The sequence below is a fragment of the Culex quinquefasciatus genome, chromosome 3 (genome assembly GCF_015732765.1).
Source record: "Culex quinquefasciatus strain JHB chromosome 3, VPISU_Cqui_1.0_pri_paternal, whole genome shotgun sequence".
Classification (NCBI taxonomy): Eukaryota; Metazoa; Arthropoda; class Insecta; order Diptera; family Culicidae; genus Culex; species Culex quinquefasciatus.
The window spans coordinates 64,930,242-64,947,848 of NC_051863.1; the positions used below are offsets into that span (position 1 = coordinate 64,930,242).

General features: G+C 38.0%; 1 protein-coding gene across 2 annotated transcripts in view; it reads right to left on the reverse strand.

Moving 5' to 3' along the window:
• Window positions 1-310: 310 nt before the first annotated feature.
• The window catches only part of LOC6048878 (dynein light chain 1, cytoplasmic), a 73,105-nt gene continuing 55,808 nt past the window's right edge, over window positions 311-17,607 (reverse strand). For both annotated transcript variants that reach the window (XM_038259336.1, XM_038259337.1), the window contains one exon: window positions 311-1,676. In XM_038259336.1, coding sequence (XP_038115264.1) covers window positions 1,515-1,676 — 162 coding nt within the window. In that variant the 3' untranslated portion in view covers window positions 311-1,514. The remainder of the gene's footprint in view (window positions 1,677-17,607) is intronic.

Sequence of the window (17,607 nt, forward strand, 5' to 3'; positions counted from 1 at the left end):
GGATTAGTGCAAATTTGGGAAATTAAAACACAAAGAAAAGTGCAGGTGATTATGTTACAGACATGACCATAACGACAAATCAGTTCTGTAACAGTTTTCATTATCATTTTTTTTTTCAACTTAGAACATAAGATGTACAACAACATGAACATTTAATGTACAAAACTACACAAATTTGTGTAGATGCAAGATGAGAAATCTCAAGCATGTGCGACCGTCGATAAACAACGCTGTCTTAAAATGGGAATTCATTTTAGTATGTCTCTCGTCATTACTAAAGTTTAAAAGTGTATTTTTTTTAACTGTTTGCATTTTTTTTTTTTTTTTTCAAAAGAGAGTTGTTGTAAATCATCACCGATGATCCTATCGCAAAGGAAGAAAAATCGCTGATCGAAGACGATAACGATAAGATCGTCGTTGACGACCTTGACCTACACACCAACGCCGATTTACATTGTACACACACCATTCAAACGGACAGGGGCACAGCGGGGACATTTTCGCGCGAGAGTTATTCCGATTAGTAGGACCATTCCAAATTGATCGCACGAGCAAGCGGAAGGACGGGAGATTCGCTGAGAGTGTGAGTGTATGTGGGTGATGCGACATGAATGGTTTGGGGTTTCAAGAAAGACACCAAAGTTTACGCGATGTGAAAAGGCGGGGAAGGGAAAGATGAGAGTGAAATGAAAAGTGTTTTTTCTTTGTGTTTGTGTCCTCCAGTTATCGTTATTTTTTATTAGTTCAATGTGGCGACTAAGAAAATTATGAGAAAAAAAAATCAAAACAGTTACCGATCGTTTACGCAGCTTTCAACACGCATCACACTTATTTGTAAGCCTGTGTGTTTACAAAACAAAAAACTATAATATGGTTCAATAAATTTGCTCTAAACCCAGGTATTTCATTCGCAAATTTTGCTTGGAATATAATCGAATCCTCTTCTGAAAAAACTACTACCTTTCCCACTGGCTGTCTGTGTCTATACATAATGTGCTCCTAAATCGTTTTTGTTAAAAGATCTATAGCCGTCTCTCCCTCTCTCTCTAACGCTGTCTGTTTTCACCGAGTGTGTAGGTTGGCTGGTTCTTCTGTGTCTCATTCGAAAGGATTTGCTTAAGTTTGAGTTGAGTTGGTTGAGAACTAGACCCACGCGTTCCTTCCGGAAGCCGGAGCGCCATCTCACACACAGCACAGCTCTCTCGGATATCACATAGCTCCTGGCTCACACCATCCGGGATGTTGTTTGTGGAGTTGTTGTTGTTGGGCATCATTAATTGTAGTAATAATCATTAATAGTAGAAGTAATAGTAAATAGAATGTGTTCCTGCTCTGCTGCTGCTGTTGCTTTTTCTGCTTTTGCTGCTGTGTTTGTTTGCTACCCTCCTGACTTCTGCTGCTTCTTCTTCTTCTTCTTCCTGTATACACACAAAACGCGCTACGCTCCCCTAAATCCTTGTCTTGTTAAAGCACGCGCTTCCTTCACCTCCTCACTCCGCGTTGACCGGCGCCGCTTAACCGCTCTTAAATAAAAGGATGGCCACCTGTCCCAGGTAGAAGTAGATAAAGTGACGCGTTTCGTGCGTGACGTACGAGCCAAAGTTCCGGCCGACGATGCAGTGCCAGGTGGGGTTGTACTTTTTGTCAAACTCCTTCTTGATATACGCGGCGATGTCCTGGGGACGAAAAATTCAAAGGTAAGTTATGTGAGTTTCAAAAATGCTGACCCGTTTGTGACGACCAACGGCGGCTAAGCCACAGAAAACAGAGAGGCTCCGCGTCTGTTTTCTGTGGTTGGACCTAAAACAAAGAATGTTGTCCTACATTTGCGACAAGGAATAGCTTCATACCAGCACTTCCGGTTGCCCACACAGACAAATTGGCAAGGGAATGATTTGAACCTCTCCCAACAGATAGACAGAACGGCTACAGTCAGGGTCGGTAATTACCGCCCGAGCCCGAGTGTTACTTTTAACCCGATTTGCCAATTTTCCGTTAGCACGATGGTTCTGGGAGAGACAGCAGCAGCATCCGGCGTCGCCGCGATGTCACGAGTGCCTTTTTGTCACCCTGGTCAAGTGGCGTGCAGAGGTGACGTTCGTGATGTTTTTTGTACCGTCCTGTATGTCCTTTCAGGCCCGGTTGCCATAACCAGGCTTTGCTTTTTTTGATGCTTTTTTTTTAATTCAGCGAAATGAGTGGCTTTTGCGCTGCCGCGCTGCTTGCCGTATCGCGCGCTGGGTCGGGCCTCCTCTCCACAGCCTGAAGAGGTCGTTAGAACCGTGATTATGACTTTTAATGACATTCATCAAAGAGGACAAAACACGGGCACGGGCAGCGTTTCGCTTGGGGCGTTTAGCATGGTTCCAAATTATGTTGAACCTAGTTGCTTGCAGATTAAAGGGGAAAAGTGGATATTCCAGTTGTGTGATTTGAATCCAATACTCGCGGAACCGCGGATATTCGGGAATGTTGGCCCTCGCGCTGCCTCATTTCAGAATTACAGAGCTCTTGCGTCCCAATTTCGAGGTCACTGGTCATTGTCTGGCCCCGCCTAAACATAGATGCTTCTCCAACGACCCCCTTACGCATCACACTCGTTTAGTTTACGGTATGTCCACGCTTCCTTCCTCCTTCTGATAATTTATTGAAATGGTCCGTTAGTAAAGTCTGTCTCATGCCATTGTCTGTTTGTCTGTGGTCTTAAAATAATTGCTTTTAAGTGTTGTTCTTTGGCATGAAACAACGAAAACAAATTAATATGAAAAACTTTTGCTTGATTCCTGAAAGTTTCCACTCAACAACTTTATCTCCTTTCTTTCTCGCGCCGGAAAGGGCAATCGATCACGCATCACCCTGACATCGTTATCAAACAGTCCTATCCTTCTACCCCAGCCTACCACATATAACCAACCTGTACCTACAAACTATACAACCGTACGAACCCAACTGCCATCATTCTTCATCCTAGCGATTGAGAGACAGTGAGTTCAAGCTCCGTTACGCCACAAGAATATAGAGCAAAGAACTCCAACGGCGAAAGACTACCACAAAAAAGCCACCCACTCACTCCCGCGCACTCGTAAAAATGGATGGCAGTTAATTTGCATAAAAGAGTCGATATTGTAACTTTCACGATAAAAAAAGACTCTGCACGCGGTTATATGGAGCAGGGCGCGTGATCGATCGATCCCGGTGTGACCAACCCCCACCTACTCGGGAAATGCGGTCGTCTTCCGAACAATGTGTTGAAAAATGGAAAGATAAGCAGCGGCAGCTGCACCGTTGAGCAGCGATTCGTCCTTGACGTTGTGCGCAACTGGTTCCCTTGGCCCAGCGCGCAAAACGAACATCCCGGTGCACCACAGCATGTGCCGGCATCGAGTGGCGGAAGCACTTTCCCCTAGCCAACGAAAATCCACTTGTCGGAGGAGGTCATTTGAATACATGGAAATCATGCTGAACCAGGCAGCGAAAGAGACTGAGCTCCGAAACTTGTTATCTCCCTGGTTTGGCTCGACTAGTCGACGAATTCCGGGAAAGGTCTCCCCATTCAGAGGGTGGATTGCTCCAAGCAGTGCACACAACGAGCACATCATGGTTCCAGCGATGAAGTGCATTGCCAGAAACACATATTGCCACCCGGAGCTACAAATGGAAATTATCGAAAAGTCAAACGGAATTCCCGGAACAAATGATGACCAAACGAGGGTCAGTCATAGATTGAAGCACATGGTGCGTTGAAATGGAACACGACGTACTCCAACTAGCATCGGCATCGCCAGATTTACTCAAAAACTTAGCTGATGAGTTGTGTAATTTATTTGTTTATGCAAGCAAAACAAACTCATCGTTGTTGTTATGCTTTTTGGTAGTACCACCCTCAACGCGGGGGATGGGGTGTGGCGCGCTCGTTTTTTATTGTTTTTCGTCAACCTTCATCCCCACCACCCATATCGTCACTCACTTTCCGATTGATGGCCAACTTCACACAGTCCTACCGAGGCAGGATAAATGGAATGCAGTATGGCAGCAACTCCATTTGTTTTTTTCCCGGGTGAAATTGCCGACTTCTGAACCCAGACTGACGGCTTACTTTTGTTCACTTTGTGCGGCACGGCATATACTTGCTCTTGAATTGTTGTGCTGGGTCATGAAAAATTCCATAATCGATTCAATTGGGGGGGGGGGGGGGGGTAAGGGGGGATGGATTGTTTTTTTTTTCTTTGAAGAATTTGATTGATGGGGGACTTTCAAGGTCAGCAAGAGTGGTGTTTGTTTGTTAAATTGTTTCATATGTTATACAAAGAAAAGATCACATAAGCTACTGTGTTTCATGTGTTCATAGGACCTTGTCAATGAAATAAACTCTAGAATTCTTGTAAATGAGCAACATTCAATCTCATCAAGCACTTAAATTTTTCTAAACATAACATACAGCAATGCACTACAGTCCAGACTCGATTATCCGAAGCGTCTGGGCTGTATGTTTTCATGATTTTTCCTCTAACAAGTAATTTTTATATGGGGAATCGTTTGAGATTTATTTGGCAAAATTTCAAATGACTGGCATTAAAGGTAGGGGAACAGCATCTAATTCCAGCGTGCCCCTTATGTTGGCAGGTCAGAACTTTGACATTTAATTAAAGCTAATTAAAAGCGTTTTCAACTGAAATCGAGTGATAAATAGCTCAATAAGAAGTTAGCAAGCAAGTTTCTATCAAAAGTTTTGCAAAATTAGTTGTTTAAATAGTGAAAATCAGCAAATTGGATGGAGTTAGGAGCGAGTGCTTAACCTGCCAAAGATACGAGAATTTCCCCTAGTTCTCATCCAATCAAACCGTCCACTTTAACGACTCCCAGGTCTTTTGTGGTCTCTATTGCAAGTTTCTGCTCGAACCTAGGAATCCGGAGGCTTAAATAGGGATAGCACCCAAACCTAATTTTTACTCCAAGGAACCTTCCACACTAAAGCAATTCTCTCAGATTTCGGTCATTATATTTTTTTTGTATTTTTTAATCCAGCTGACACTTTTTTGGCGTCTTCGGTATGCCCAAAGAAGCCATTTTGCATCATTAGTTTGTCCATATAATACAATTGTAGGTATGGGTACGGACTACACTGAAAAAAATGATACACGGTAAAACATTTTTTGGTGATTTTTAATTTCACTCTTTGTCACTAAAACTTCATTTGCAAAAAAAACACTATTTTTTCATTTTCTGATATGTTTTAGGGGACATCATAAAATACCAACTTTTCAGAAATTTCTAGAATGGACAAAAAATCTTCAACCGAGTTATGAATTTTGGAATCAAAACTGATTTTTTTCAAAAAATCGAAATACTGATCGCAAAAAAAATCAACTTTATTTTTTGATGTAAAATTCAATTTGCAAACAAAAAAGACTATTTTCTAAAATTTTAAATCGAGAAAAACATTTCAAAAGGGCCAAACATTCAATATAACGCCTTTTTGAAATGCTAGTCTTGATTTAAAAAAAAAGTATGTTGTTTTCGAAAAGATCGGAAAATTTCACGTATGTTTCATATTTTAACATTGAAAATCGGACCATTAGTTGCTGAGATATCGAATTTAGAAAATAGTGAGTTGTTCGGGTAAGACTAAGAAAACATCAATTTTCCTGTTTTTAAACCTTTGCATGGCAATATCTCAGCAACTAAGGGTCGTATCAACAAAGTTCTCAAAAAAAAATATTGAGAATTTTCTCAGCTTTTCACAAATATATTTTTATATAGTGAGCAAACATGGGCATTATTTAAAAAAAAAAAAAGAAAAACTGCGAAAATTTAAAAAAAAAAAGTTACCTGAAAACGGTGCACACTTAATCAAAATTTTACTGAAGTACTTTTTGATTGCAAATTCGATTTTACATCGAAAAAAAAAGAAGTTGAACAATTTTTGCGACCAACATTTCGATTTTTAGAAAAAAATGTAATGTTTCGAAAAATCATAACTTGGTCAAAGATTTTTTGCCCATTCTGGAAATTTCTGAAAGTTGGCATTTAATCTCCTCTAAAACATATAAAAAAATAAAAATAGTGTTTTATTGCAAATCAAGTTTTAGTGACAAAAAGTTAAATAAAAAATCACCAATTTTTTTTTTACCCTGCATCATTTTTTTTTTTTTCAGTGTAGTCCATTAGGGTGTAATATGGTTGTATGGAAAAAAATAAAGTTGTCCAAATTTAGTGAGCACAGCACTTTTTTAGTTCCTTCTGGTGTCCTAAACAACTCCCCAAAGTTTGGGACCTATTGGTTTAGTCCTCACTTTGCGCAAAGCGATTCAATTTTCCATATAAATTTGTATGGGGAAAACCATTTTTTTGGATTTTGGTATTTATCAAATCCACGTTTCATATTATATCAAAACCGGACTCATATTCGTATGCTCCGGAATGTCCTCTACATTTTTCCCGAAGAGAGTATGGTGCTAGCTTGCCCCTAAAAAAAGATACAACGTGTTCAAAACTCGTCTAAAACGTGTTTTTTGCTCGAAAATCACGTTTTAGACGAGTTTTGAGGACGCTATATCTTCTTTCAGGAGCAAGTTAGCACCATACTCTCTTCGGCAAAGTTGTAGAGGACATTCTAGAGCATCTGAATATGAGTCCGGTTTTGATATAGCATGAAACGTGGATTTGATAAATACCAAAATCCAAAAAAATGATTTTCCCCATACAAATTTATATGGAAAATTGAATCGCTTTGCGCAAAGTGAGGACTAAACCAATCGGTCCCAAACTTTGGGGAGTTGTTTAGGACCCCAAAAGGAACTGAAAAAGTGCTGTGCTGGAAAATCGATTTTGATATTACACCCTAGTAGTCCATATCCATACCTACAACTTTGCGTTTTTTGTTGCAAATCAAGTTTTAGTGACAAAAAGTTAAATAAAAAATCATCAATTTTTTTTTACCGTGCATCATTTTTTTTCAGTGTAGTCCATATCCATACCTACAACTTTGCCGAAAACACCAAATCGATCGAATTCGAATTCGATTTTCGAATTTTCATACATCATTTTTGTATGGCCAGCTGCCAAATTTGTATGGAAAATTCTATGGACAAACTAATGATGCAAAATAGCTTCTTTGGTCATACCGAAGGCACCAAAAAAGTTTCAGCCGGATTAAAAACTACAAAAATTAAAATTCAAAAAATAGATCGATTTTGTAGGGAACTGCTCATTTCTCTTCGTATTTTTTTTATTTTTTTATATGTTTTAGAGGAAATTAAATGCCAATTTTTTTAGAAATTTCCAGGTTGTGCAAAAAATCTTTGAGCGAGTTATAAATTTTGGAATCAATGCTGATTTTTTCAAAAAATCGAAAAATTGGTCGCAAAAATTTTTCAACTTCATTTTTGATGTAAAATCAAATTTGCAATCAAAAAGTACTTCAGTAAAATTTTGATAAAGTGCACCGTTTTCAAGTTAAATCCATTTTTAGGTGACTTTTTTGAAAATAGTCGCAGTTTTTCATTTTTTTAAATTAGTGCACATGTTTGCCCACTTTTGAAAAAAAATATTTTTGAAAAGCTGAGAAAATTCTCTATAATTTGCATTTTTGAATTTTGTTGATACGACCCTTAGTTGCTGAGATATTGCCATGCAAAGGTTTAAAAACAGGAAAATTGATGTTTTCAAAGTCACACCCAAACAACACACCATTTTCTAATGTCGATATCTCAGCAACTAATGGTCCGATTTTCAATGTTAAAATATAAAACATTCGTGAAATTTTCCGATCTTTTCGAAAAAAATATTTTCAAAAATTTTAAACCAAGACTTACATTTCAAAAGGGCCAAACATTCAATATTACGCCCTTTTAAAATGTTAGTCTTGGTTTAAAAATTTTGAAAATATTTTTTTCGAAAAGATCGGAAAATTTCACAAATGTTTCATATTTTAACATTGAAAATCGGACCATTAGTTGCTGCGATATCGACATTAGAAAATGGTGTGTTGTTTGGGTGGGACTCAGAAAACATCAATTTTCCTGTTTTTAAACCTTTGCATGGCAATATCTCAGCAACTAAGGGTCGTATCAACAAAATTCAAAAATGCAAAATATAGAGAATTTTCTCAGCTTTTCAAAAATATTTTTTTCAAAAGTGGGCAAACATGTGCACTAATTTAAAAAAAATGAAAAACTGCGACTATTTTCAAAAAAGTCACCTAAAAATGGATTTAACTTGAAAACGGTGCACTTTATCAAAATTTTACTGAAGTACTTTTTGATTGCAAATTTGATTTTACATCGAAAAATGAAGTTGAAAAATTTTTGCGACCAATTTTTCGATCTTTTGAAAAAATCAGTATTGATTCAAAAAATTATAACTCGCTTAAAGATTTTTTGCAAAACCTGGAAATTTCTGAAAAGTTGGTATTTAATGTCTTCTAAAACATATAAGGCTGGTACAAATATTTTTAAAAGTTTTTGTCACCCCCCCCTTCAAAATTGGCCCGAAAAATCAGGGGGCAAAAAAATATTTTTACAATAAACTTCAAAATTTCAATGAAAATTCAAGTGCAACCCACTGAAATCAAATTAAAATACATTCTCCTGCGTTTAAAATCATTTTTAGCATGTTTGGGTTTATCAAAAAATCTTAAGATTTTTTGAAAATTTTCGATGCAAAATCTTTTTTTTCGATACAATTTTTGTTTTTGTCAGATCTTAGATTTTTTGAAAACTAATGATTGCAAAACAACTGAACTAGTGTAAAATGCATTTTAAAACACTTTTTTCATTTAAATGTGAAGACTATGGCTTGTTATTTAAATTTTTATATTTTTTTATTTTTTTGCCCCCCCCCCCCTTGACCGCGGCCAGGGCCGAGGGACAAAAACTTTTTTAAATATTTGCATCGGCATAAAAAAAAAATAGTGTTTTTTTGCAAATCAAGTTTTAGTGACAAAAAGTTAAATAAAAAATCACCAAAATTGTTTTTCACCGTGCATAATTTTTTTTTTCAGTGTAGTCCATATCCATACCTAAGACTTTGCCGAAAATGCCAAATCGATCAAAAAAATCCTTCAAAAGATAGATTTTTGAATTTTCATACATCATTTTTGTATGGCCAGCTGCCAAATTTGTATGGAAAATTATATGGACAAACTAAGGATGCAAAATGGCTTTTTTGGGCAAACCGAAGGCACCAAAAAAGTTTCAATCGGATTAAAAAATACAAAAATTAAAATTTAAGAAAAAAGACCAATTTCGTAAAGAATTGCTCATAGATTACATGCAAAGTTATATTTTTGTTATCGATGTCTCTGGTCCTTTAAAACACCCTTGAAATCTAATAAAAGTTTTAAAAATACACCCTTCAAAGGCAAATCTGGAACCTTGCGTTAATTATTTTCCCAACAGAGCCAAGAAAAAGCGTCCAAAAAGGGGGGAGCAAATGAAAACGTGCTTCTGCGAGCTTTTCCTCATTTTGTGTTAAAAGCGCGCAGCTCTGTCACACACACACACAACGGGCAGAAAAAAAATGTTTAGATAATTGGGAGTTTATTCATTCCCACCCACGCGTTTCCGCCAGCCATCCCACGCGACCGACTTCCAGCCAGCGTCGCGCTGTGTCAATTTCTCGTGCTTTTTCCTTTCATTTCGTGTCCCAGGTCGCTTCCGGGAAGCCTCCCGCACCGGAAGTGTAACGGTCCTACGAGAGGAGGTTGAAGGAGGGCGGAAATTGTCCTCCAAATTGATACGTTTCCGCGAAGCGCAAGATTCGTTGTTGATTTATTTGGTCCGCCGTCTTCACCAAAGGCAAACAATGAGCAGATTTTTAGGAGGAACTTCAGAGTGCTGCCCCGAACTCGTCGCTACCCAGAGTGTCTCCGTTTCAGAGTTAGCGAGAATTCAGTACGGTATCCATGGTGCCGAACATCCGGCGCTGTTTCCACGAAAGAGTGTATCTTGGTTGAAAATGTTTTCACAGAGTTCGTTTTAATTTTTTTTTTCTTTTCTCTGAAATCGAGCTGATGTTTTATGTTAACGAATGATTTCATCAATATTTGCTGCGATCTACCTTCTGCCGGCGCAAGTGTTCGTAATGGAATCATAAACTTCACCTTGTGATTAAAGTTAGCTGGGACAAGTTCCTGCTGGCCGTGCCAGACTTCGCCTCCGTCACCATGCCTCCCTCGCATAATTCAGTTACAAAACTGTTACGATGTTGTGTGAACTTTGTCTCTCGGCAATCAAATTATCCCCGTTGTCGTGTGACAATACACCGCCGGCACACGAAGGAAAAGGACAACTTCCCGTCCCGTCTGTTCCGGGTGTTTTGCGTGACAAAGAGTTCCCACATATAATTACACGACCGGCGGTGGTGGTGGAGGCTTCTTTCTCAGCCATCATCGTCACTTACCGGGGAGCCACGGCGCGCCGTAGTCCTGTCAAAGGTGTCAAAACGGAGCAAAACTTGCAAACATGACTAACAGCCAATTAAAACTAATAACGAAGTTGACGGTCGGTGTTTTTATCATACCCACCCTCACACCCATCTCGGTGGTTATGATTACTTGGGGTCCAGGGGACTTGAAAGAGGGGGTTCGTCACGCACGGTTTCCGAGCGACACGTGGAGCAGGATCCCTGCAGGCAAGGGGTTTTCCGCAAAAAGTGATAAACTTTTTCCCTTCGATTTTGCACGCACCAAGTTGGAAAAACGGTTCAGGTGATGTGACCAGGGGTACAATGAATTATGTTTTATTTAAGATATTTTTAATTAGGATTTTGTTTACCACAGGACAATTTATAAATTTACCTATTTTCTGAAAAATTGCGCGGAAATGTATGCTTTAACTTTGGTTGGCAATTGCAAATCAACAGTTGCTCCTACTCGTCAATAACTCGAAACCTGTGACTGGATACATTTCTTCAACCGTGACAAATAAAAATTCATTGCGTAAAGGCCACATCGAGCGGCATCCAAGTGCCTGTCACATCTGATATGAAATTGTTATTATCACATCAAAGAATCACACTCGCAAAACCACAGCAGAGGCGCACTCGAGTGGAAAATTAAATTCGAGCATGACTTATGTTCATCATCGTCATCTTCATCATCCTGTGCGGCGACCTCTCTCTTCAGTCTGTGCCATCAAGGACGGATAAAAACTTCAAGCCTAACGAACCTGGAAAATGCACCGGGAAGCATTTCCTCCATCCCCCCGACTTTTGTTTCGTATTTGGCACGTATGACCTGCTCTTGCCTTTTTTGCGCCTATGCTCTGGTGGTTTCACGGGATAGTTTTCCCGTGCTGTTGCTCACCAACCGCCAGGATCACACCTTCATGTGCCGCCTCTGCCAAAGTGAAAAGTTTTTCTCCCTCGACAGAACGCCCTCTGTGTGACGATGACACTTCACTTTTTGCGGACTGGACACTACTTTTTTCCTACTTTCGATTTTTTTTCTGTGAAGAGGAATGTAGAGTAGACGACCTTAACGTAACATAACCTAACCTTACTCAAAGTTTGTAAGGAAAAAGGTTGCCACAGAGAAAGCTAACGTGCGAGAGATGGTACATCGTAACACACACACAAAAATCGAACCTGCGCATGTCACCTCTTTGCAGTGTTTCTGCCAGGTGAGTTGTAGAGTCGAGCTTTCAAACATACAAGGTTGTTACGGGAGAGTCGAAAAAAAATCCGCGCCATATCCGCGCCGACTTAAAATCCGAAACCGCGCAAAATCCACGCCATATAAAAAAATATCGCGACCAACATTTAAGACATTTCCTTTTTTAATGAAGAAAAACTAATTCAGAAAGTATTTCGCAATTCGCAATTCGCAATTTCGCAATTTTCAGTGTAAGAACGGGCCTTGACCGATCTTATGCACTAGGTTCCCGACGAACACGCACTGCCCTTACACCTACATCTCACCCTTGCTCTGAGTCAGTACGAGCAGCACGCTAGAACACGCTTTGAGTGTTCGTGCCAGGCATGCACACCTTCTTTTCCGGTTACGCATTTTAACTCGGCCGGGGGTGGTACATTACGTAGGGTTTGATGTAAGTATAAGCGCCTAACCATTTATAGTGTGCCTATCTACTTTTATTAAAGCAAAAACTGTTTTATTTTAGTTTGAATTCAAAAACTAATTGTTATTTACTGTGTTTTGTTTTCTCCTGAAATCTTTCCTAGTGTTGAGTCGTGTTTATATGTTGCTATTTCTTTTGTCGCGGTGTTTTGTTACAATTTTTGGTCCTAAGCATTTTATAAACGTTTTTCAAAAGTACAATAGTAATATTTGTGTTAATTCTTTAATCATTCCAAAAATTGAGTAAGGGCTCGAACCTCACTTGCTTATGAAAAAGGTGAAGTTTCAAAACAATGGACAGTGAAAGAAATATACTATGTAAAGAATCAATAGTAAAAGGAAGATAGTAATTTATGAAGTAGATATAGAAATTAACAATAGTTAATAAAATGAGGTAACAAACAAGCTTAGATTGTACTCAGGGCAATTTACAGGAAGATGAGAAATTATTCAAATAGATAAATAAAGAAAAGGCACATGATAAACCAAATTGACATCGCTGCCAAATTAAGGGAAAGCAGAAAGTTTGTTACAGCAGCATCAATTGGTAAAATAGAGTGGAAAGCGTTGAGAAATAAAAGAATCAAATGAGGAAAATCGAAATCAAATGGAGGATAGTAAACAGAAGCCGCGTTAGAAAATCAGTGAAACAAAATAAACAGAAGATAGGTGGTAGCTGAGAATGAAGAGAAGAGAAACCCCGTTGTGCGATGTTTCAGGTACATCCACAGCAGTTGACTCAACATACTGCGAATCAAAACAATACCGTCTACAATCACAAATTACTTTCCTTTCCAACATTGTCGCGCCCCTTTCTTCTAGCCGTCTCTACTCTGACCCTCGCTGGTCAAAGGTTTACGAGTCGTTTCCACAGGCCACCAGCTAGGTTACACCTTGTCATCATGATGACTAAACCAAGCCAACGTGGAGGTAAGAAAATAGGACACTTGCAAGGAACCAGAGCCATGCTGTTTTGTCCAAACAGCACTACGGATGTAGTTGGGCTCTTTTCGGGATGTTCCTCGCCTAGGTGTGTCAACCGACGAGTATCATCAGTATCATGTACACCCTTGGCCTGCAAAAAAAAAAAAAAAAAAAAAAAAAAAAACTAATTCAGAAAGTATTTGATAAAAAAACTCGTTTTATGGTTAAAGGCTCCAAAAGAATGAAAGCAATAAATCCATTTAAAAAAAAATCCTCAAGAGACGGTCAAGGCAAGGGTCATGAAAAAAAATCGTGGTTTGTGGATGGTCCCAAAGAGAAAATACAATCTTTAAAAACCTAAAAATTTTACTTCAAAAATATAACCTCAACATTCGCAATTCGCAATTTTCAGTGTAAGAACGGGCCTTGACCGATCTTATGCACTAGGTTCCCGACGAACACGCACTGCCCTTACACCTACATCTCACCCTTGCTCTGAGTCAGTACGAGCAGCACGCTAGAACACGCTTTGAGTGTTCGTGCCAGGCATGCACACCTTCTTTTCCGGTTACGCATTTTAACTCGGCCGGGGGTGGTACATTACGTAGGGTTTGATGTAAGTATAAGCGCCTAACCATTTATAGTGTGCCTATCAACTTTCATTAAAGCAAAAACTGTTTTATTTTTAGTTTGAATTCAAAAACTAGTTGTTATTTTACTGTGTTTTGTTTTCTCCTGAAATCTTTCCTAGTGTTGAGTCGTGTTTTTATGTTGCTATTTCTTTTGTCGCGGTGTTTTGTTACAACTTTGGTCCTAAGCATTTTATAAAAGTTTTTCAAAAGTACAATAGTAATATTTGTGTTAATTCTTTGATCACTCCAAAAATTGAGTAAGGGCTCGAACCTCATTTGTTTGAAGAAAAGGGTGAAGATTGAAAACAATGGACAGTGAAAGAAATATACTATTTGAAGAATCAATAGTAAAAGAAAGATAGGGGAAATTCTCGTATCTTTGGCAGGTTAAGCTCTCGCTCCTAACTCCATCCAATTTGCTGATTTTCACTATTTAAACAACTAATTTTGCAAAACTTTTGGTAGAAACTTGCTTGCTCACTTCTTATTGAGCTATTTATCACTCGATTTCAGTTGAAAACGCTTTTAATTAGCTTTAATTGCATGTCAAAGTTCTGACCTGCCAACATTAGAGGCACGCTGGAATTAGATGCTGTTCCCCTAGTAATTTATGAAGTAGATAAATAAATTAACAATAATTAATAAATAGAGGTAACAAACAAGCTTAGATTGTATTGAGGGCAATTTATAGGGCAAATGAAAAATTATTCAAATAGATAAATAAAGAAAAGGCAGATGATAACAAAATTGACATCGCTGCCAAATTAAGGGAAAGCAGAAAGTATGTTACAGCAGCATCAATTGGTAAAATAGAGTGAAAAAGCGTTGAGAAATAAGAGAATCAAATGAGTAAAATCGAAATCAAATGGAGGATAGTAAACAGAAGCCGCGTTAGAAAATCAGTGAAACAAAATAAACAGAAGATAGGTGGTAGCTGAGAATGAAGAGAAGAGAAACCCCGTTGTGCGATGTTTCAGGTACATCCACAGCAGTTGACTCAACATACTGTGAATCAAAACAATACCGTCTACAATCACAAATTACTTCCCTTTCCCACATTGTCGCGCCCTTTCTTTTAGCCGTCTCGACTTTGACTTTGGTCAAAGGTTTACGATCCGTTTCCACAGGCCACCAGCTAGGTCATCATGAAAACCAAGCCAACGTGGAGGTAAGAAAATAGGACACTTGCAAGGAACCAGAGCTATACTGTCTTGATCAATTAGATCTAACAGGACTACGGACGTAGTCAGTGACGCTCCTTCCAGGATGTTCCTCGCCTGAGCGTCAACTGAAGAGGTATCATCAGCATCATTCGCACTTGGCCTGCTTCAAAAATATAACCTCAACATTAAATCAAAATCTAAAATTATAATATGATAAAATTTTAAATTTCGAAAGTCTAAATATTTAAAATCTAAGATTTTTTATGCAGTTTGTAATCCAAAATCCTCGCTAAAATTTAACTCCAGAAGAAATTTAATTTCTGATATTCAAAATAATGTCTTCTCATAATTTCAAAATCTCTAACATGAAAAAGGACTTAAAAAATTGTGGAATTCAAGAATTTTAGAATTCAAGAACTAAGAATTTAATTTTAGAATTTTAAAATTTTAGAATTTTAGAATTTTAGAGTTTTAGAATTTTAGAATTTTAGAATTTTAAAATTTTAGAATTTTCGAATTTTCGAATTTTCAAATTTTCAAATTTTCGAATTTTCGAATTTTCGAATTTTCGAATTTTCGAATTTTAGAATGTTAGAATTTTAGAATTTTAGAATTTTAGAATTTTAGAATTTTAGAATTTTAGAATTTTAGAATTTTAGAATTTTAGAATTTTAGAATTTTAGAATTCTAAAATTTTAGAATTTATAAGCTTAAGGATACTGAAATCATTTTAGATTTGATAAATTTTGTTCTATATTGTTTTGAATTTGATATATTTTAGTTTTTAAATTTTGACTTTTTAATTTAGATTTTTTTTAATCTTTAAATTTCCGATTACCCAAATTTTTTGCATTTTGAATTTCAGATTGCTAAAATTTTTAATTTTGAAATTTCAGATTTTGAAAATTACGATTTTAGAAATTTTGAAAAAAAATATGTATTTTGATTTTTTTTTTGTTATTATAAAAACTATTTAAAATTTTTTATTTCGAGTTTTTGAATTTCTGAAGCTTTGAATTTGGAATGTTCTAATCTTTTTATTTTCGCCAAGAATGTTTAAATTTAGAAAAAAATTCTACCGATTAAATTCTATTCCAAAATTCGAAAGTGGAGGCCAGCTTCTGTTACGTCCAATCAAGCTCATATTTGGGACCCACCAGAACAAGCCCCAATAAAAATTTTTGTTACACATTCTAATGACTATATCTTTGGGAAAAGTTTGTAATATTTGATACAAAATTAAAAATTGAATAAATTCAGTATTAAATTAAAAATAAATAAGGTTAAAAATCATTACTCAAAACTTAAAAGAAATTAAATATTCAAAGCCGGAGATGTTAAGAAATGACAAGAAACATAAAAAAATAATTTCTACATAATCTTTATCTTCATTTTTCGACGTTTCGTACTAAGAAAATACAAACCAACATTTTCAAAATTGCCATCCGCGCGAAATCCGCGCCTGAGCAAAATTAGCCAGCAAATCCGCGCGACCCGCGCCGTCCGTAACAACCCTAAACATACTCCTTTTTCCAGTTGTCACCTAAAAGTTTGGGACTGTTCGGAGACCCAAAAACGGGGGAAAGAAAACGTTCCTGTTCATGTTCAGAGAATGCTCGTGCGGCGAAAGTTTAATCGAATTTTCGCTAGTGGTAGCTTGATTGGTAGCAACGAGTTTTATGCGCTTTTTATAGGTTTTTTTTTTGTGAATGCTAGACTATTGACATGCGATTTCGCGTTTTTCTCGGTGGTTGGAGATTGGAAAAGTTTATGATCAAATCGGAACTCTAGGGTAGTGCGCTGAGAGATATAAACGGAATGCATAGATTAATAGCCAGCATAAATATCGCGTCAACAAAAAACAATTTGAATGATATTGCATTGCTCAAAGAAATTCTCCTCAACAAAATCGATTCTTTGCATTGGTCATCGCCGACGTGCCTACCGAGGTACGATGCTGTTGAGAGGATTGTTAAGTTTATTTTATTTACATAATTCAAAATTCAAGAACGCCTTTTCCATCCCTGAACCGCAAAGTTTACGCGGAACGTGAATGTGCATTTCACAGGTGCATAGACATACTGTTCAGAACTATTTCAATCAAATCGAATTGCATGCTGCATACCTGATCTGCACATCCTCACACTTTTCCCCGGCAACCAGAGAGGATGCACGCTTCCGGTAAGCCATTAAAAGCTGATTTAATTATATCTTCCCCCGGGAAAGCACCCCGCTCCTGGACAATCGATATCCGCCCGCACCCCTTCTCAACCGGAAGGCCCCCTCCTCCAAACCAAGCCAGACAAAGTTTCCACACATTTATTAAAGTCCACAGGTCGCGGGGGCGCGCACGCGGTGAAAGGTGCAGGAGAGCACAACTTCCTGGCTATTTACAAAACCCGGGAACGACCTTTTCCCGGTGGCGCGGTTTTTCCTCGTGCTCGCTGTGAAAGTTGTGACGACGAGTTGTGGGGAATGCGCCTGCAGATTTATACAATTTGCGGAACCACAAAGAAGGGATCGCGCCGCTTTTGTGTTCTCTGTGTCGGCGATGACAACGAATGGCGCGCAACTTTTTGTGTGCTGGGGCTTGTAACGAAAGTTGGTCCCCCTTCGTGGGATGGGTATTAACAACGAGTCTCCAGGTATATCAACGGTATTACGTGACCCCAACCCGGAACCGTGGCGAGGAACTTTTGCGGGAATTTTGATGGTTTTTGCAAATAATGTAATGCACAATAGTTCCCGGATATAAAACGATTTACAGCACATGAGCAAAGTTAGCCGTGGTCGTAAGTCTTGTATTCTTCGT